Here is a 21,975-nt window from a genome sequence, read left to right on the forward strand (position 1 = left end):
ATCTTTGAATTATAAGAGAGAATGTAGCAATATTAGCAAACTTTTCAAATAAATGCATTTCTTTCTCTTTTTCCCCTTAAACACCGTACTTTTAAGGGGAAACATATGTGAGTACAAAGGTAGTGTAACTTTATGTTTAATGCACTATACAAATTATTCATTAAAAACATTCATAAATATGTACATCGGAACATTGCTTGACCACATATCTAATTTTTGCAATATTATTCTGGTTTTAAGACTTTTCTTTCATATCCTTTTAAAAAATTGAAGATTTGGGTATGTTTTCTTGTTTGTGGGTGTCATTCTGATCACCTTTGTCCCATGGCATCTAGCCGCTCCAGGGGTTTTGTTTCTCTGTCAAAAGTAAAGAGTTGCTGTTTGCGCAGGTGTTTATACAAAACACTTTGCATACATTATTTCCTTATTACTTACACAAAACTTTGCATGTTATCTCATTTGACCACAATGACCTAGGAAATAAAAGAATGTGAATATTCTTATCTCCATTTTAAAGGAAGGAAAAGGTCTGAAGTTACCTGCCCCAGGTCATACAGCTAGTAAACAGGTGCCAGATTGGAATCTCTGAGTCCTCTGACTCCAAATGCAGTGCTCTTTCCACTGTACCACAGTTGCATCTGATGTTATTCCTTCAAGGATTGTGATTTATGGAATGAAAGTATGCATAATCTGTTGTCCCTTCGGTCAGAGCTGAGTTTCTTACTAAATATGCAACTGGGTGGCTTTTTCTACTCCATTGCTTTAGAATCACAATCATTGGGGTAACAGTTTAAGAGCCTTAAGTGAGTGATTCATTTGACGGTGAAGCTGAGTGAATTTTATTCAGGGTCACCACAACAAGCCCTGAAATGTGCTTCTTTCCGTTTTGATATAATGACAAAAAATAATTTTGACTTTCATGATTTAGTAGCTGGCTTTTATTGGGAAAACTTCTTTCATTTTCATTTATCAGAATGAACTTACAGACTACAAAAGAATGTAGGTGGAAACAAGAAAGCAGTCCATTTGTACACCTCCTTTTCTGAAATATATGGCCTCTGAAGTACAATTGTGAAATTGGATTTTGGTCCACATAGAAGAAATTGTTACCAACTGTTAAAATATTTTTGAAAAAAATATATCAGAGTTGAATTTGTTTGCTTGTTTCCAGACTTGAGATTGTTTAGAATGAAATTATTGTTATTACTTTTTTTAAAAAAAGAGTATAGATATATCCTCAAATTTGAAGATGATTGAATGTGGATTTTTGGTGTATGTGCTCATAGAAAATTATAGATCTTTGATGTTACTGAAATATAGTTTCTTCCATTCCATCTGTGACATAAATTTTATGGAATTCACTGCCCCTGTGGAGACAGTTCACCTACTGTCATGTTTTCATGGAATCAGCTAATGACACCAGGGAGATTACTCCTGCGTTGTGTCCATAAAACTGTAGGTAGGTTTGCACTGTCAGTGAGTCCTGCTTTGGAGCTTAGCTGCTTTGCATTTCTTACCCTAGCAGATAGGATAGATGTAACAAGTATATTATCACCCACTTCACAATGCTGGCTACTGATAGTTCTTTTCACATACATACACCTTGTTCGCTGAGCTTGCAATCTAATGAAAAGGTCACCGACATGTAAAGTGAGTAGACATTTACATTGCTCAGGAAATGAGTTCAAACTAAGATTAAATTCCATGACTTGAAAAAAAAATCTGATTACCCTGTATAACTGCAAGGCCTTCTATCTGTGTGTGCCTGCTTTTCATATGTTAGGTAGAGTTGTATTAGAAAGCCTAATCCTCAAGAATCTCATATTGTTGGACCCTGAATCAGAACATGAGATTTCTCCATTCAGTCGGTCATTTTCATTTCTTTTTCTGTCATTGTAGTGTCTATAGAACTCTTCACTGTGGTCTAGATATAAGAAAAGGATCCTTTTTTGTGAACCTACGCTTCTTTTGAATAGTTTTTGTGTTCTCAAGAGGAGAGACTTGGGTGCTCTTTGAAAATTGTGACTACTAACTCATTCACATTAAATGTGTTCTTTGGAGCTCTAAATAGAGTGTTGTTAAAGAATAGCTATCTACATATTTTTTCCTCCTTTCAAACTCACCATGTTATTCTTGCTGTTTGCCATTTGTGTTAGCTGTACTAAAAAGATAGGTAAGTAGTTTCCTCAAAAAGCAATGTTCAAATGCACTCCAAAAACTTTTCTGAGATAAAAGATATGAAAGTACACAGGGAAAACAGCAGTGAGCACTAAAACTGATCAGCAGAGTATAACTTTATCATAGGAGTATTTTAGAAAAGAGATTAGAAGCACAACTCTCTTATATAGCTTGATCTATACCAAGAAATACCAAAGAATAAAAAGAAATACTTGGATATATATATTCTCATATGTTCTTCCCTTCAAATGACCATGCACAATTGACATCACCTCATAACCCCCAACCTTTGACCAAATCAGGGCTACCGCTTGATAATGTATTTTAGTTGGTTGTACCCTTTGGGGCCCAACACTTCCCTTGGGAAGCCTCTTCTGCCATCACATAGAGAAGACTCCAATCTAAGCTATGAATTTTACCTGTATAGTGAAGCAGTACCTGTGAGTGCCATTTATAGTCAAAAGGTAGAATAGGAAAGTAGGAAGTGGGATTGTATTAAAAAAAAATACAAAAAAAAAGACAAGAAGGAGAAGAGGAGATATTTAGATATACATATACAATGCACTTAGAGTAGATTAGGTTTGTCTACCACTAGTTCAATAGTTTTTTTACCTATAGAAGTTTTGAGTGATATTTTAGGTAAAATTCTACTATTTTTATATTAGTTGTAAGATTTAGAGCTTTAGAGGTCATCTAGTTCAGAGTTTCTTACCCCTGAAGTCCATGAAGTTGTTTTACAAACATACATATATGTGTGTGTGTGTGTGTATGTATATGTATATATATATATACATATACACGTGTGTAGTTTATATTACCTGTTATAAATATATAAATATTCTGTATGACAAATATATTATGGATATATTTCCACATAGTCCAATTCCTCTGCAAACCTATGTTTTATTTTTGCGTTTCAGAAAAGCTCCACAGGCATCTCTATATTGCCCACAGGGTACATGACACAATAAAAATGTTCAGAACCCCTGATGTAGTTAGTCTACCTTCCATTTTTGCAAATGAAGAAATTGAGGCCCAGAAACTTAATTGGTTACGCCAAGCACCAGTGTCCTTTTTATTAAATACTGCATTTTCTGAACGTCTTTTTTTATGTATTCTGCCCTTCTTTAGCATGAAGCTAATTTCTCTAAATTTGTGTTTCATCTCTTTTTCTCTTACATTTTATCTTACATTTATTGCTTTATCAATGTCAAATCTTTTTTAACCTTAACAGAAACTACATTTTGTGTCCCTGATACCCTCCCTATTATTATTTTTCTCTAGTAGTAGTTTTATATTTCAGCAAGAATGAAAGCATTCAATAAAAATCAATTGCTGATGGTATGGAGAGTTTACCATAGTGCATATTGGAAGCTTCTTTGAAACTCTCCGTTGAATGGAAGGTGCCATGGCCTGTGTTTTATGGCCTTCTAATGTTAGACTGTAATCTCATTTAGCATTTTCCCAAAGTGAAAACAGTGCATTAGAGTAGTATAACAGGCATCCCAGATCAATACTAAAGCAGAGCCTTTTCCTCACGCACTAAGCCAGGCAGATGTCCAGCATGTACTCCAGCCACTGGGGGACATTTATGTTAGTTTCCACCCTTTGTGCCTCACTCCATCCCTACTTCCAGTCATCAATACCTGATTGAAGTATCCAAAGAGACTAGTGTATGTGTAAATACTTAGAATGTAAGTGATCAACAAACAGGAAATTCAGAGACCTGAAAGAGAAACATAATTGATTTGTAGATAATAAAAATGCATTTTGACATGTTTGATATTAGAACTAACACATGACTGCTAATAGCACAACTCAGTAAATACTTGCTTCTAGGCTAAATGTACCTTTATTCAAAGACCTTTTTTGTTATTAAATGAGTTATGGTGAATATGTGAATGATGTATATCTCCTCTGTGATATCTAATTATATGGCAGCATCTCCATGTGATGATAGAGGGGATAAATAGCACATTTTCCAGCATTCTTTATTTCATTTTTTCCCTTAATCTAATTTATAGACTGGTGAGATTACCAAGTTACATCACTGAGTTAAAAATGGACTGGTTTTCTTGTTGTGAGTTCTCAGAGCAGTTAGTTACATATTTGCAACATAGTTACACTGTTGTTCATCATAACTTATTTATTATAGTGGAGAGGATGTTGGACTTGGGGGGTCGGAATACCTTAAGTTTGAGCCTGAGTTCCGATACTAACAGTTTAATTATTGGGAAGCCAAGGGATCTCAGAATTCAGAGTCTAACACAGAAGAATCCCCTCTACATTACTATGGTGAGTGGTTATCTTGGGCAGCCTTGGCTTAAAGTTCTGCACCAAAGGCAAACCCACTTTCTCTTAAGGTTTTTCCGCTCTACTTTTGGATAATTCTAATAAATAGGGTGGTCTTTTTCTTCCTTTGGGGAGTTTAAATTTACCTCTGAGCACCTGTCCTCTCAGTTTTTAGAATGTCTAATATTTTTTCCACCTTAAAGTCCTTTGAATATATGAAGACTGCTTTCATGCCTGCCTTCCTCCTACTCCACTCTCAGTTCTCTTGCAGAATAAACACCCCCAATCCCTTCAACCATGAAAGAGAGAGAGAAAAGGGGAGAGGGATGAAGAAAGGAGAGTTAAATGCTTGCTAAGTGCTGGGGAGTCAAATACAAACAAGCAAAACACTGTCCACAAGGAACTTAAGTTCTCCTCAGAGAAGATACACACAAAGGAACACAGGGAAAGGGGCGGCAGCCCAAGGGTGGTCATGGTGAAGAGGCTGAAGGAAGTTTGTGTGAAGATCTGGACCATAGAAAGAAAAGGCAAAAAGGCTCATCTATCAGAGTTGAGGAGCCAGGCATAGAGTCCAGGTACACAAAATGAAGCAGTATTCCAGATGTAGAGTGTAGGCAGAATACTGTAGTATTGTCGCCATTCTGGATACCATGCATCTCTAGATGTAGCCTAAAATCACCATTGTGGTTTTGGTGGCCCTGTTACATTGGTGATGCGCATATTGAGATTGTTTGTAATCCATTAAAGACCCTGGGTCCTTTTCACAGAAATGGTTGCCTAGCCATACCTCTCCTATCCTGTGTTTATGAAATTAAGTTTATTGAGCCCAAGGAATTTACATTAAACTCATTTAAAAGTTGAATAAATTTCATCTTTAATCTGTCATTCCAGAGTGTTGAAGTTGTTTTGGTATCTGATTATCTTGTCTAACAGGCTCATAAACCCTTCTGTTGTTGCAAATTTGACAAGAAACATGTTCTATGTGTTTATCCAAATCATTGATGAAAAGTTTAGTGGCAAAGTGCTATTATAGGGACCACACATGAGATACCTCTCTCAAGTTGACGTTGAACTACTGACCCATCTTTATATCTGATCTTTCTAGCTGTTCAAAATTCACCCAATTGTATTATTGTCTAGCCACCACCTTTCCATCTTGTCTGCAAATATAACATGAGAAATTCTAGAAAATGCTTTTTGTTAAATTCTAAAGTAAACTTGGGTTATTTCAACTTGCCTTGCAAATGCTCAAAACCCATATTTTAATAATATGTTCTAGAATTTTTTAGGAATAGAAGTCAGTCTCATTCACTCCCAGTTCACAGAATGTGACCTTTATGCCTTTCTTGAAAATCAGGACCTTTACCCTTCACCGGTCCTGTATTGCATTCCTCTTCTCCAAGATCTCTTGAACATAGCAAAAAACAGCTTGGCAACTATGTTTACAAGTTCTCTAAGCGTGCCATGAGGTGTAGTTTATTTGGTTTTGGTGACTAGCAAGCATTTAGAAGTAGGTGCGCTGTTCCTCTCTTCAGTTTGTCTTCAGTTTCAATTTTGTTCTGTCCCTCCAATCCAGAGATCACCTTCATAAGAAGAAAAAGAGGAGCAAAATAAGAGTTTAGTCATTTAGCATTCTTAACATCAGCTGTTGTCACTACCTTCCCTTCTCCAAGTAGCAATTTTATTTCCTCCACTGGGCCTCTTTGTGCTCCAGAGTACCTTCTGAAAGTTCTTTTTGTGGTCCTTCGCATAGTGCAAGCCTTAGTATCATTGATACTATTTTTACCTGACTCTTTTATATTTATGAAGTTACCTCACCTTACTTCCATCCTCCATACATGCCTTTAAAGAAAAATCTAAGTTGACCACTTAGATTTCCGTGGAGCTACAATGTTTTCTTTACATAGTTCTTCCCTTTCCTTCTCCATCAGAATAATTTCTATTTATGTCATTAGAATTTCATTCTTAAGGATTCCTGTCCCTTTTGACTGACTTCCTCTGCAGAATATTAGGCTATTAGCTCCTTCCTACCTGTCATTTTGTGTATCTTCAGTTGCCTTGTCTGCTTAAAAAAAAGGCAGAAGCAGGAGGAAGATGCCTCAACGGGCGATAGTAATACTTTTGTATTGCCTACCTCACAGGATTGTTGTGAGGAAAGCACTCCAAAAAATGAAAAATATTTCATATAATTATTGATTATTAATGGAGAAATAAGCGGTAAGCATGATCCTGTTCTGTAGTTCAACACTTTAAAGCACAGCTGACTTCTTTTAAATGCTGATTTTCTTGATAGGGGATTAGTGAAATCCATATCCAAAAGAAGTCACAGGTATTTGAACTTTGAAATCTCAAAGAAGATAAACTCCATGAATGAGATTTAAATTCATGTTTAAGTAATTGCCAAAGCCGAATAATAGGATTATTGGTAATGTTGCATAAAATTTTGGAAGCTTCCCCCAGTTCTAGCTACATATCTAATATCTGCAGAAAGTGTCTTGGAATGCATTCCTTAAAGAAACAGTAGTATGGTTTGCATTTCACTTTTCTTTTCTAGGAAAAATGTAATAGCATAGTGCATTGGATAAAAGTAATTGGGGATACAAATTATTGCCTAAGGATTTTCTTGTTGATGAAAAAGTTTTTTCTCTCCATGTTCTCTAGGGGGTTTTTTTGAACCCATTAAATTGGAAATAATGTTATTTGGAAATTATGTTTGGAGAAACCAGTTTTAGATTCCAGAAGAAGAATAACATTTTTTTAAAAAGATAAGCTTTCTACATATAGAACAAAAGCCAATTTGAAAATAATACAAATGCATACATTATGTGGCAGCATAATATAATGTGTGTATGTGTGTGTCTGTGTGCAAGGTAATTCAAACAAACATCTGCTGTACTATACTATACAGTACTATACTATACACCATATCATGCCATACCATACTATACACAGCTGTATTAAATGCTGGGGATAGATAATCCACATAGCCTTGTTCTATCACTTTACTCAGGAAATGTGACTTCAGTTTATGCAGTACATTTTAATTTACTGGGCAGTTTTTCTGTTTATGTATGTATGTATGTTCCCTTTATATACTACGTATAAATTATTAGGAAGGGAAAACCCTCTTGTGTATTGTAATACAATTTATATACTCAAGACTAAAAAACATATCCTTTGTCAAAGATAACTTGTGTTATTTGGTTTTAGTTTGGCATTTTTTCCATTTCTGTGATCACAGAAGTTAATATGAGTCTCTAATATCCAAAGTAGCTCGTAAGTAGTAGAGTAATTAACCCTCATTACTTACCAGTACAAGTTTAAATTCATGGGATCGAAGATCTAAAGTTAGAAGGACCTCAAAGGACTTTGAATTTAGCCTCCTCATTTTTCAGATGAAGAAACTAAAACCCATTAAGTGACTTACTTAAGGTTAAGCAAGTAGTAAGTAGCAGTGTCTTAGATGGTGTCAGTAGGATTTATTTAGTGGAAATTATCTAACTTATTTCCACTTTGATCTATGGAGAAACATCATCAATTTGAATAGCTGTTTTTCTCTGAAGATAGAATTGTCTCTTTCTAACTTTAAAACATTCACTCACTTCAGTTCAATTTTTTAATTTTTGTCTCCCAATTTATGATCAATTCATTAGTCTCTGATTTCTTTTTCAGGCGTTATGAGACCCATCCAATCTGTGCTGATTTGCAAGCTAAAATTCTCCAATGTTACCGGGAAAACCCTCAGCAAACACTCAGTTGCTCTGCCCTGGCCAACCAATACCAGCACTGTGTCAATCATGCCAAACAGGTGAGTGTACAGGCCTGGTCAACTTGGACATCACAAAAATTAGGATGGAAAATATATTTTAGATTATCATAAAGTTTCATCCACATATTGGTAAGAGTTGTACACTCTGTGTTTAGACCACTCTGCTTTTCTTATAAAGGGTTTCAGGCTAAAGTTTGATTTTTTTTTTTGACATGTTTGTGTGCTTTGTGGCTGTCATTCCCCTTTTATTGAATTATGGTAGAAATATGTCCTTGGCATGTTCATGCAGTGCTCTGCATGCAGTATGCACTTAACACATGTTTGTGGAATGAATAGACAAGGATATGCTCTTGGGACATCATCCAGGACCCATGGATGTTGTCTGTTGCTACCTGGCAGTCGGAGGAAGAGTCTTATGAAGCTGTGTTCTCTGTTCAAATTGTTCCACCAATGTAGAGGTCACTACAGAAGTGTAGGATCTAGATATGTGATATGAGGAGGACTTACACAATCTTAAAGGCATCCTATAAGCAATATTCTCTCACTAAACCTTCATATATTAGTTGTGATATTCACTACATGTTTTCTCCAATTTAGTGAAGTTAATAATAAACCACCTATCTTAATGGACCCCATAATTGCTTATCATGTAACTGATTTATTTGGATTTAGATTACACTCAGCTGTTGAAATTATAGGAAATCTCATTGTCTGTCAGGTAAAAAATTCGTGATAGCTGACCTTCCAATCCAAACATCTTTAGCATTTGAGCTACACAGCATGTCTTTCTGCAGCCTAATTTGCCAGGGTTATAATAATACCACTTAGTGTAAATTTCTAACACTCTCTTTATATTTAATAGGAGGAGCTGGCGGTTATGATTGGGTAGTTGAGTAGTAGTAGGGAAAAAAATATGATCAGGATTTTTTAGAATGACTGTGTGATGCCTTTAAAGGTCTCACTTAATTCCCATTTCTGTCTCTTATTTATAGTAGTACTTGTATTACCTTTAGCAATATATGAGGGATTCTTATATTAAAAGGTCTTTAGTGGAAACTATTAATATGAAGTTTGTATATTTTATATGTTGGAAACAGATTCTGATAAGCTTTTAATAAAATCAGCCTTTCATAGTAATATAAACTCAAGTACTTGAGACCTGTGATTTGAGTGATGAAGCCTTTCTAACTTGTTATTAGAGCCATAAAATGGACAAGTTATTCGTTGGAAAAAAGTAGCTATGGAAAATTGTGTTCCAGTCCAATATATAAACTGTATGTGCTTGTGTCCACTGAGTATAATTTTTAACATGGATGAAGTGGTAACTGGAAGGAAAATGTTAATGTTGGCTCAGTCCATCCTCCTCTAATTTTGTGGTTTTTAGAATTACTTTGGAACTTTTTAATTCCTTTATCCAGTCATAATCTTCCATTATTCCATCTCTCCTAAGACCTTATCATTCCTAAAACTGTTCTTCATGCACCCCATGATCTCCAGCCTCTCCACCCCTCACTAGTTTCCCAGGCTGTCTCCCATGCTCTAGTACAATCTCTTCTTCAGTCTCAAGGCCTTGGTGAATCACTTATGCTCTCCTGTCCCCTGCTCTCAAATCTCTTGCTCCTTTGTCCAGTCACTGCTCATGCCTTACTAAATCCCAACCCTGGAACTCCCCCATCCACGTCCTTCATTCCTACTCACTTTGCTACTGGAGGGAGCTGGAAAAAGTCACAGAACCTTGATGACTAGGTTCCTAACAGATTTAAGTTGTCTAATGTCATCTGAGTCGTCAGTGCAACAAGGCACTCCTCCTATTCCTTCCAAATGGATTCTCTATCCCTCTTGCCACAGCATTTGTTTCTTAGCCTTAGCCTCAGCCCTTCCATAGTACCCCCTTCCCCACCTTTAGCATCTTCACTTCTCCTCTCAGTCTCTTCTAAAACTCTGAAGTTTGACTTCCAGCCTCCTCAGATAACCAATAGTGTTCTCTGCAGTTATCAGTATAATGGTCAAATTAATGGTTTTTTTGACTTCTCTACAGCATCTGACATTATTGACCACTTACTCTTCTGGGCTGCTGTCTTCTCTAGGTTTTCATGATCCCTTGGTTCTCCTATTTGCCTAATCACTTGTTTCTAGTCCCAGTTGCTGGGTCTTCATCTGTATCAAGTACCTTCTGTGGGTACTCCCAGGCCACTGCTCCAGGCCCTCTTGTCTTTTGTCTTTATACTCTCTCATTGGTGTTATCAGTTTCCGTAGGTTCGGTCATCGTCTTTATACATATGACTCCCAGAACTACATAGGAAAGAAAGAAAAGGAGGGAGTCTTGAATATATCATATAAGCCATATTCTCTCATGAAACCTTCTATAGCAGTAAAGTGATACTCACTAGCACATTTGTTTTCTCCAATTTAGGTTCTTTTTAAAATTTCTTCCAAAAGGAAGGAAAGGAGATTTATTAGGTGATTATTAGGAGCAAAGCTCTGTGCAAAGTTCTGAGGATAAAAATGGTGGGGGAGAAGAAAAACAAAAACAAGATAAGCTCTGCTGTAAAGGAACTCACTTTCTAACAGAGGGAGACAACACATTGAAGAGGTTTTAGCTACAAATTGATGGAAAGGCCCAGTGGCCCTTAGGGTGCAGAGGCAAAGCAGATGGTGCTACATCTTCTTTAATGTTATTTCCACTCGTAAAACCATATTCATTTCTGAAGTTCAGTCATTTGTAACTGCCAAGACTTTTCTTGGATCTTCTGTTAGGGAGAAGAGGCAGCGGCCACAGCTCCTGCAAAAGCAGTTGTCAGGTAGCACATCTACAGTAACACATCTGTCTGGATGATGGCTTCAGGGCTTGAGCTGGAATCAGGGCTGGTGGTCTGAGGCCATTGTTATTCCCCGGAGGAATGACCTAGAAGAGCATCTCAAAATCCACATGAACAAAACAGAACTCATCTTTTCCCCAAAACCTTTCCCTCAACATAACATTCTTCCATCTTCTTTGATTTCCTCACTCACATATCTGATCGCTTGCCATATCTTGTTTTTATCTCCACCGCATTTCACATATACATCCCCTTCTCTCCACTTACACAGCTACCTCCCTAGCTCAAGCCCCCATTTTATCTCTTGCTCAGACAATTGTAATAATTCTTAATTGGTCTCCCCTCTCCAATCTGTCCTCTATTCAACTGCCAAAGTATTTTTCCTAAGGTACAAAGGTCTGGCCATGCCATTCATCTGCTCACTAAATTCCAATGATTCCTTATCTTGAGCAGCACTGGAAATCAAGGGGATGCTCATCAATTGGGGAATGACTGAATAAATTATGGTATATGAATGTAATGGAGTACTATTGTGCTATGAGAAATGATGAACAGGAACACTTCAGAGAGTCCTGGAAAGACTTATATGAACCGATGCTGAGTGAAAGGAGCAGAACCAGGAGAACTTTGTGCACAGCAACGACCACAGTGTGTGACAGTTTTTTCTGGTGGACTTGAAACTTCATTGAAAATTCACAACGGTCATTTAAGGCAAAATGCCTTCCACATCCAGAGAAAGAACTATGGAATTCAATTGCAGAATGTAGCTGATCATTTTTTTTGTATGTATTACGTTTTGGTTTGTTATGATTTCTTCCATTCATTTTAATTCTTCTATGCAGCGTGACTATAGTGAAAATGTATTTAATGGGAATGTATGTGTAGAACCTATATAAAATTGTATGCCATCTCAGGGAGGGAGGTGGCAGGGAGGGGGAAAAAATCTAAGTTATATGGTAGTGATTGTAGAACACTGAAAATAAATAAAATTAATTTAAAAAAAAGAATGAGCTCAGATACCACATTTTCTGTAGGAGGCCTTTCTAGTTCCCTTAACTGGTAATGCCTTCTCCTCTGACTTTACCTTCTATATCTCCTATAGCCTTATCATATACATGCATACATACATACATACACATTCACACACTATGCACATCTTTTCTCTCCTATTAGAATAGAAATTTTTTGAGGATGTGGACTGTTACCTTTTTCCCTTTGCATTTGTTTCCCCAGCACTTAGCACAGTACCTGACACAATAAGTATTTAGCATAATTGGTCATGAATTAATTGGTATTTGTAATACCTAGTTTCCAGTATCTTTCACTTTGTCCTTTTACTTTTATTTCATAGTGCTTTTTGGTGGAGTGTTTTTTGTCGTTGCTTCTGTATTTGCTTTGGGTTGTTCTGAACCAGCTATTCTCTCCTTTCAGATGACAAATACTCTTCATTTGTAGGACAGGGCTTGTGAAAATGGAGTCTGTGGCTATGGAATTAAACAAAGCTACCTGTCCATGTGGAGGTCACACGTAATCATAGCTTTATTTACACCATACTCAGACTAAGTATGACAGCCAAAGACATGTAGTTATCATCAGTGGCAATGAAAGGGACCATGGCTCTCTGGATCTCTCTTGTGAAGTATATTTTTTATTACCTTCTGTTAGTATTTTTGAATGCCTTCTATTGCTTGCTTGGGATATATATTAGGTGGAATACACGCTTACTGTATGTTAATCAAAGAGATACTTACTTGCCCATAAAGATGTTGTCTTTTTGGATGATCACCATTGAAATGGACAGGTGCCTGGGGTAGGTGTAATAACCAGGCACAGACTCAGAACTGGCCGTTTGTGATCAAGCACTGGCCACTTGTGACACATAGAATTTGATTTTAAATGAAAAGGAGCACTTGTGAATGGTTGTCTTGAAAGTAGCAGAGGTCTCTTTCTTATCCACTAATCTAAACTTTTGTGGAAAGTAACTGAAATAAGAAGATGGGAAAAAATGGTTAAAACAGAATGAGAAGAAATAGAATTGAAGACCAAGTTAAACAGTGATGAGAGGTGAGGGTGATTGGGAAATGAGTATAAGAGAGAGGGAGAACAAAGCACTTTATCAGAGATGACAGCCCAGTAAGGCACCAGTTTATGGCTATGCTAAAATGACTGGTCTGATGGAAGAAATGCTTCATTAATGGTTGCTCTTTTCAGAAGAGAATTAATTACCTAGTATTTTCAGTCTTCTCTTTTGTAAAGAGACAGTCATTCCTGGAAGCTGGACTTCAACCTTGTGACCTCAACACTTTGGCCCTTCTTGTTAGAAAAGGATTTAGTATTCTACCAGTCACTCTTGTTCCCTGAGGCAGTTCCTCATGGGGCACACTGTCCATCTTACATTTCCTGTGGAAACATGGACAATACTCAACAGCGAAACAACAACCAAACATGAAAACAGGCCATTAGCTTGTCTTGTCCATTTCTCTACCATTGTAAGAGCATTCCCCATAGGATAATCTCAAATGCTAAATCCATTCCTTGGATTTATCAGTCATGCAATGACTCGCATGATTGGGCTTTCACTAGTTCCCTTGAGGCACTATCCAGTTGTCTAATAGATTTTACTGATTGGAAAATTTCTGGGTATTCCTCAGCCTTAGTTTTCTTTTATTCTCTTTCATCCACTTATTCGCATTTATCCTTTCTGAACCTTCCTTAAACAATTCCTCATGGGTTATCATGGAAAATTTAGATTATTCTTTCCAGTGTGTTAATTCTGTGTGATCATCATAAGAGTAAAAGGATTTTAAAAGATAATTATTATCTCTAGGACTGAAAACTACAGGCTAACTAAAAATGATACCTCATTAAAAAATGAATGCGAACATTTATATATACTGGAACATATTAGGCACATTTACTCTTTAGCCATCAGCTTCATAGCTTTCTTAGAGCTACCAGAATCAATCTTTTTTCTTTTTGCCATTGACACATATTACCATGCTCCCATTCTATGTTACACACACACACACACACACACACACACACACACACACACACACACCACCATTCTTCTTATTCCTTTAGTTGTCATAGAGTTGAGAAACAATTGTAGAGATCCTCTAATTCGGCTGCCTCCTTTTACAGAAGTGAAAACTGAATCCCAGAGAGGATAAATTCATTTGCCCAAGATCACACTGGTGGTAGCCAACATTTTTCCCTTTTGTAGACTGCAGTCTTGAGACCTTGAACTAGAAAGAGTTAAAAGAGTATGAACCCAAGTTTATACTGCCTTCTGTAACTTGAAACATGCCCACTTTCCCACTATTTATCTCTTACTCACACACAGAATAAGGTTATTTGTTGAGATAATGATTGTAGATATTCTGTCCAGAGGGATAACTTGGGGATTTTTTCACCCAGTTGCCAGATTGAGACATAGCACAGAGGACAGTCCAGGTATAGAGAGTGGACCCCGGGGAAAGAGCACCACAGTGCTGAGATCCTCAGGGTGGTGGCATGGACCAGCAGAGCCTTCAAGATCAGCTTCCAGACTGGCAGTAACTGTGAATCTGAAGCATATCTTTCTTTCCCTGTTCACCTTGTGCTACTAACAGCTCTGATTGTGACCTGTTTTCATCACTTGCCACCGGCTAGAAGACTTAAAAAAAAAAGCCAGGTAGACTCCTGGAGCATATTATGTGTATTGGACTGTAGTCTTTATATTTTAAGGTGGTTTTTCTCTCTGTGACTGTAGGCAGAAGAATTGTGCACATCCAGTAGTCTTTTCCATACCCTTATTTGTACTTTCATGTTCTTCGGTTTGAGGCAGTAGTCCAGTTGTAGAATCTTTTATTTTTGTGACTGGCTTCATTTTACTGCTAAGTCCTTTGCTCAGAAGAAACATCCCATTGTTTTATGCCAGCTAAATCTACCTGGCATAGTTGCAGCCATACCATGTTGTTGTTCCTGTTTCTTAAAGATCATAGGCCCTGATTTTACATTTTACTGACAATCCTGTGTGAGTCTGTTCTGTAGAATGAAAGTGAGGCCAGTTTGGAGAAGAAAGTAGAGAATAATAGCTTCCCAGGTCTCCTGTAGGAAGTAATAGGGATAGGGACTGAACCTGTGATTTCATTTGTAGAGAAAACTCCCTCTACCAATGCAAGTTGTCATCTTCTCTGCAACTTATAGAATTCAGGAGTTGCTTAGAACACTAAGAGGTTAAGTGACTTGCCCAAGATCATACAGCTAGAGTTGCTCTGAGCTGGGATTTGAGCTTAGATCTCTAATTGGTTCTATGGCCAGGTATTTTTCTGCTACATCATACTTTTCATCTTTGTTTCCCATGCTCAGAGAGATGAAAAAACACTGATCTCTCTGCCCCATGTTAACTAGTTAAAAAGAGTAGTAAATCTATGGTAATCTAATACCCTTCCACAACAAAATGCAGGTTGCCAACCAACTCTTCTTGGAGATACAGGCCTATGGATTGCTTATGGCAAGATTGTTCAAATTCGGTTATCATGCTACAGCCATAGATATCAAGTGGATCTCAAAATGGATGGGAAGTCAGGAGAAAAGATCACACAAGTATGGGACATTACATCAGAATGGCATGTTCAGTCATCAGGCAGTGTGTCAAGCCAGCTGACATGAGGGAGCAGCAGTAATAAACTTGAAACAGGTATTCCCTGTTCTGGGTAGGAAGCCCCTTAAAGGCTTCCTGCTGGGACTGAAACCTTCTAAGGTTTGGCCAGGTTAGGACCTGCAGATAAGAGCAGATGAGCCACTTTAGGGAGAGAGTAAATAAGTAACTTGACTGATGTAAAGAACGACAGGTCAGAAATAAGGACAGAACTTGATGTCTTTAAAGCTTTTTCCTAAGTATATCCCTCATTTCTCTCTTTTCTAAGATATAAATGAAACCTCCAGGATATGGTTAGCCTCTGAAATAAAAGACACTGAGATCAGAGTACATGGAGGAATTTGCCTGAGGCAGAGTTTCTTCCAAGTTTCTTAGGGCCCTGTATTTCATCTTCACTGTAACTTGAATCCTTGAAAGACCAGAACTTCACTGCTCCCTCTCTTGAGTGCTAATATAGTCAACATAGCTACTGGTAACTCTGCTTTTAGAATTTAGGCTTCCTGAAAAACATTTCATCAGATTAAGCTTTAGAGTTAGAGGGGAATTTCCAGCTGCATGGAGAAGCCAGGCCCCATCATTTAATGGATGGGAAACATAATCCAAGAGGTGGAGTAAGTTTCCCAAGGTCATAAAGTTTTTTAGTAGCAGAGGCAACACTAGAACATGTCTTCTAATTCTTTGACTGATACTCTACTTTGTCATTTATCTTAGTTATCTCAGACATCTATCTACAACCTTTCAGATGCCAAGTCTTCATTTTTTCATTCTCTCCTGAAGGGAGAGAAAGAAAAGATTATGGTAACTGCTCAAAGGTCATGGGATCTTTGGATTTGGAGCTGCAAAGGACACTAAAGGTCATTTAGCTCTACCTGTTTAGGAGGTGACTAAGGCCCCATAAGTCATGGTGACTGATCTTAGACTTGAAACCAAGGCCTTTGACTACAACTCCAGGGTTCTTTCAGGTCCACCACAGCCAGCCACCCCTCTCAGCCTCATGGAGGCCCTTAGGATGAGATATTTAGTAGCAATCCAACAGGGGATCTAACCTGATTTACAACTTCCCCATATAAAATGCCAATGCCTCTCCCAAGTATCAAGCTAACACAGTAGCTTGATGCTCAGGAGATTGATTCATGGATTCCTTATTGCCTAGTGCTGATGAGCCTCAGCAGTGGTCACTGTGCTGTCTTTTCCCCTGCAGGCACATGCTTTCCTGGGACCCGACTCAAAGCCTTTTCAACAAGGTAGAAGTTACCAAAGTTACCTTTGTTGCATAGAGCCTTTGAGGTTTGAATCTACATTGATGGAAAGAATACGAACATTGATGAGATAATAAATCCATTGAAATATTAGTATTTACCTTAATAGTATAGGATTAGTTCACAGTCCGCTGCAAGCAAATATGGAATACACTGAGGGTTAGAGGAGAGGAGTTACTAGTGGAGGGGGACAAGAGATGTGTAAGTACACCATACATAAACTTGGACAGGAGTCAATACATGCCTAGATTGCAGAGCCATAATATGTGCCTTCACATTGCATGTTAATTCATTATTGACAAGGTTAACTTTTTCAGGTATGTTTTTAAATTATATTTATAATAAAGCTTCTTTATCATCATCCAGTAGAATTTGTTAATTGCTTATCTATACTTATACTCAGTGATTGTCTGTCTTTAACTTTTAAAATTAGATCAGATTCAAAATTTTGAATTTGACCACCCACCATCCCCAGGAAACTTTTTCAGAAACCATTTCCTGAGAATACTTGTCTTGTAACTTTTCTCTCCACTGCTAACTGATTGATTAGAGAAAGTAATGCCGTTGAAATACATTTTTGTTCTACATAATGAATATTGCTACCCACAGGCTCATCCTTCAGAAGTCACAAGTGTGAAATGTTATAGTGCTTTACTTATTATCGTGGCAAACTGTAAGAAGTGAATGTAGAGACTGGGGGTGTTAAATGTCCTTTGAGACATACAACATTAGCTAGAGTCATAAAATTGGAGCACAGCATCCTGGCATGAAAAGAATTAACTAATTTTCCCCCCAAAGCAAGAAGAACAAAGAACAGTAGTTGCTGGGGCGAGTAGGACTGATATTGAAAACAAAATAAGTTAACTAATCTGATGTTCAGGTAGTAAGAAGCAGTATTTTGTGCCCAAACCAGGCACTCATGCTTTTCATAAATTGAATTTATTGATTACTTTTTCTTCCTATCTCCCTTATAATCTTCTCATTCTGTCTTCTATACTCTTCCTATTTCTTACTGTGGCTCTTTTTTTTTCTCCCCTTTTAGTAAAACATATAGTCTATAGAAGCTCTAAGAGCTTTGATGGGGTCAGGGTGGAAGGATCAGTTCTATTAGGTTTTTGGGCTAATAAATACATGTCAAGTTCATTAGAGGAAAGTTAGTAGCATCACCAAAAAACAAATAGCCCTCCCTTCCTTCCCCACCCCAAAAAGAGAAACAACGTTACTTTCCCCTAAATGGTGATTTTGTAGCACAAAGTTGCTCTAATTTCTTTTAAATAGATTGAGACCTCCAGGCAACTGACGGTGCAGTGATTCAACCCAGCTGAGAAGGCTGTAATTCAAAAATCAGTAGAATAGATCATTATCTAGCAAAAATATTTGAGAGAAATTGTTTAGATCATTTTAATAAAGGGAAATTTTTCAATTTTCCATCTCCAGGGGCATTGTTCTTGTCTTACAATCAGAGCTGCCAGTCTTTCCACAGAAGGGGGAAGAGAGAGAGGAGTCAGATAGGAGGGTGAGAAGGAATGGGGAAGGGGTAGGAAGCCCAAACTCCTCTTTCTGATATTGGGTGATTCCGCTGGCTTTTTGGAAAGGGAGTTTCTGGAGGCCAAAATGATGAGCACTTGCTAGGAATTTCTTTCCCCACATGACGATTAAGTGTTAGCAGTTCTCTAAATGAAGGAAGCAATTTTTTATAACTTGCAAAGCTTTTCGCTCATTCTTTGGGGAATTTCCTATGTTAATTTATGCAGTGTTAAATTTATGCAGTGTTAAAATTCAGTCCAGCAGCAGCTACTTACAAAAACTATACAGTGGTAGTATGAAGACTCTTAAGGTAAGCTCATTGTGAAAATAGCCTTAGTCAGCCTTGAGAAATATTGAAAGCCTGAATTTTTGTGCCAGGGTTGCAGAAGGTTTTTTATTGTGTGGTTTTAATATTAATATTACAAAACATTTTACAAAGTAATTTGTCTCCTTTAATTCAACCTGACATTTTGTTGTCGGTGTCTTTGACGGTAAAGAAGACAGCTTTGTCCTGCTTCTGCCACCTTTTGGTAGCAGATGAGCCCATTTTGAGAACCTATTGATAAACTAGGCCCAAAGCTTTCCAGTAATTTTTGTTTTTAAGGAGCAAAGTTTGATACATCTTAGCTGCTGCTGTGTCTTGGGAGATTAGAATTGTAATACATGCATTAGAGTATTATGTGAGTGGAGTTAAAGAGATTATTAAAACAGTCTGTTTCCCTGTCTTTGTTTTATAGTCTTCATATGTGTTCATGTATTGCATGTGTAATGGCATAGCCTGCTTAGTAAGTACTCTGCTCCTGGTTGTCAAACCATCCAGCCTTCCTCAGCTTTCCAAGGGACTATTCCTTGCACCTGGCAGGGGAAGCAGGGAAAAAACATACCTAGATTTGGTTGATTCATTTGGGCTCCAGGGGAAGATTGGGTGGTTGAAAACAACTTCAGCCTAGTGCTTTATTTTGATTGCAGTAAAGGCAGATTCTTTTGCAGAATTTAAAAGCAGGTACCATTGCTTCATAGCTGCAGAATGTTGCCCCTGACAAAGGGAAGGTACAAATTTGCATTCTTGACCTCAACTGGTAAAGGCCATAGTACTACAAATAACCCATATACGTTGGGACCTCATTGCAATGCTGTTGTCAGGATCCATGCCATGGGATTGTTTATAGGGAGGTAATTTCAGCTCCCTAGAAATTATATGTCCTAAGAGAAGTCTTGGGATGGTTCTGCTTTGTGGTGGATTCACTTTTGTAGCCATTAATGAGGTTATTGTGTCTTTGAGTTTATATAAAGGGTACCTCCCAAAGAGATCAGAAGTTCTGTTCCTATAGGGCACACCACCTGTGATGGCCCAACATCTTGAGGAGATACCTATTCTAACATTATTATAAAATTTCCCTTTTCCATGGGACATCTACAGTCTTTCAGATTAACCTCCAGCTTGACTAAATCATCATCTCTTCTTCCCATTTTTGGATGCCTCCTTTTATATAACCCTTACCTTTTTGGTTTTCTGTAGCCAAAGAATCTGGAAAATGTATAATCATAGAATCTTACATTAATCTGTCCTCTGTTGGTTTCCAAGTCATATGATTTAGGCGCACCTCTCTTGCTAGGAATGTTCTTTCAATTGCCTCCGCAAGATCATCTTCTTCTTCTTCCTGAGTGCTAGCTGCCAGCTTCCCTCACGAGTCAGTTCTTGTCCCATTTATTTTTGGTACTTATTCATCTGTTGCTTTTATATATTCCACAGTATTTAGTACTTAGTAAATACTTGCTGGAGGAAGAGCCTTTGTGCTAAATGGTAGATGTACAAAGACAAATGCAAAACTGTCCCTGCCCTCAAGGAGCTTACATTCTGCTGGAGAGATACCACTACCCTCTTCTGTGTGGTGTATTCTGGTCTTTATCTTCCTGGTGGTCAAGATATTTCTCCTTATATCTGTTATTTCCATAACTAAATGGGGAAGTTACTTAAGGAGTCAGTCCTGGAATGGATATGCATCTTGGATGGAGCTCATTAAACCATTACTGAGCATCTTAGCACCCCTTCTCTTTCAATGGCAAGCTACAGTTTTTGAGAGTGATTTGTACCACGTAACCCAGGGATCCTTGATCATCCTGCAGCCCTTGAGCTTTAAGGATCAGGATTATACAATCAGATTTAGAACTGGGAGGGACATCTTTGCTCCAGAATGTTATGATGCTTGCCAGAACCAGAAAAGCCCTATGTCCTATCCCTTGTATATTTGGAAGTGAGCATTAAGAAAGCTGCCAACATGGCGTGAAATTGTTGCTGTTACTTTTTTTTCCCTGATGTTAAAACTTTTCCTTTTGATTTCTCTGCAGAGCATGCTTGAAAAGGGAGGATAAAGCTGACTTCCAAAGCAAGCAAAAGCCTATCAACTTTAATTCCAGCAGTGGAGCATTTTTTCCCCCAACAATACAAAACCTATTTAAAGGGCAGACCACTAAGGAGAAGAACTGGGAGAGTCAATTCAACAGCAACAAACATCACAAGTCAATCAGCAGACACTTGAAAAACCAAGACCAATATCTTATTACATCAGAAATCTGACCTGTAAAAGCTCAAGGCTGAAATCAAATGTTTTGTGGGTGGGTCAGGAGAAGAGAGGTACAAGGTGAAAGGGAGGGCAGTGTCTGAGAGAGTGGGGAAGGAGGAAGAGCCCCATGAACCCCAGGGAACTAAATTGTCTGAGCTTCCTAGAATGCTGACTTTGTCTTTTTTCTTTTCTCCTTTGACATGAGAGAGATTTTTGTTTCTAATTTATTATGGATCATGTAACTAAGAAAAGGAAAAAAATGTCTTTCTTTTGCTGGAATAATGTCTATGATCATAGGTGAAATATGGCCTTCTTATCAATGTAAAAGCATCTTTTGAAGTGTGTATATATGTGTGTCTGTATGTATGTATGTACATACACACACACACACACATATATATATCAGTTCCTTTACCATGAATACTGACAACCACGCCTCACTCAGTATCAATAATAAATATATTTTATGAACAAGACTGGCATTGCAGCCTGTGGCCTGGCATCTTCTTGTTCCCAGTTAGTGGTCATACGTAGAGAATTACTGCATTGTTATTACTGTTTCCTTTACTGAAATCCTATTCTAATGCCTCATCACAGTGTGGCAGTCACTATGGGTTCTTGAAGGCTGTGCCAACAGAGAACCAGCTCTGGCAGGTCCTATCGAGGTGGAGAGCGCTTCAGGTGTGTCTGCCATCTGAGGTCTAGCCTGGCCAAGTTTGCAGAGGCCTATAGCCAGATGGTTACCTACCAGGTACTGCTTTTGTTTTTTTTAAAGCTACAATATCTCATGAAACCTTCTGCCTTCTAAAGGAAACTATGGTCTGCAGCATTCAAGATAATACTCACATTAATAAAGTCACTGATCTTTCAGAGTACTGAAGATATATTATTTGTTAATTTGCATTTTATGTGTTATCTTTCA

At 37.8% G+C, this 21,975-nt stretch overlaps 1 protein-coding gene across 1 annotated transcript in view; it reads left to right on the plus strand.

The window, feature by feature from the left end:
* Positions 1-21,529, plus strand: part of CHCHD3 (coiled-coil-helix-coiled-coil-helix domain containing 3) — a 340,709-nt gene extending 319,180 nt beyond the window's left edge. Inside the window, exons 7-8 of the mRNA XM_072652712.1 lie at positions 8,143-8,278; positions 20,839-21,529. Coding sequence (XP_072508813.1) covers positions 8,143-8,278; positions 20,839-20,862 — 160 coding nt within the window. The 3' untranslated portion in view covers positions 20,863-21,529. The remainder of the gene's footprint in view (positions 1-8,142; positions 8,279-20,838) is intronic.
* Positions 21,530-21,975: the final 446 nt, after the last annotated feature.

Source organism: Notamacropus eugenii, chromosome 3 (genome assembly GCF_028372415.1).
Source record: "Notamacropus eugenii isolate mMacEug1 chromosome 3, mMacEug1.pri_v2, whole genome shotgun sequence".
In the NCBI taxonomy this organism is placed as follows: domain Eukaryota; kingdom Metazoa; phylum Chordata; class Mammalia; order Diprotodontia; family Macropodidae; genus Notamacropus; species Notamacropus eugenii.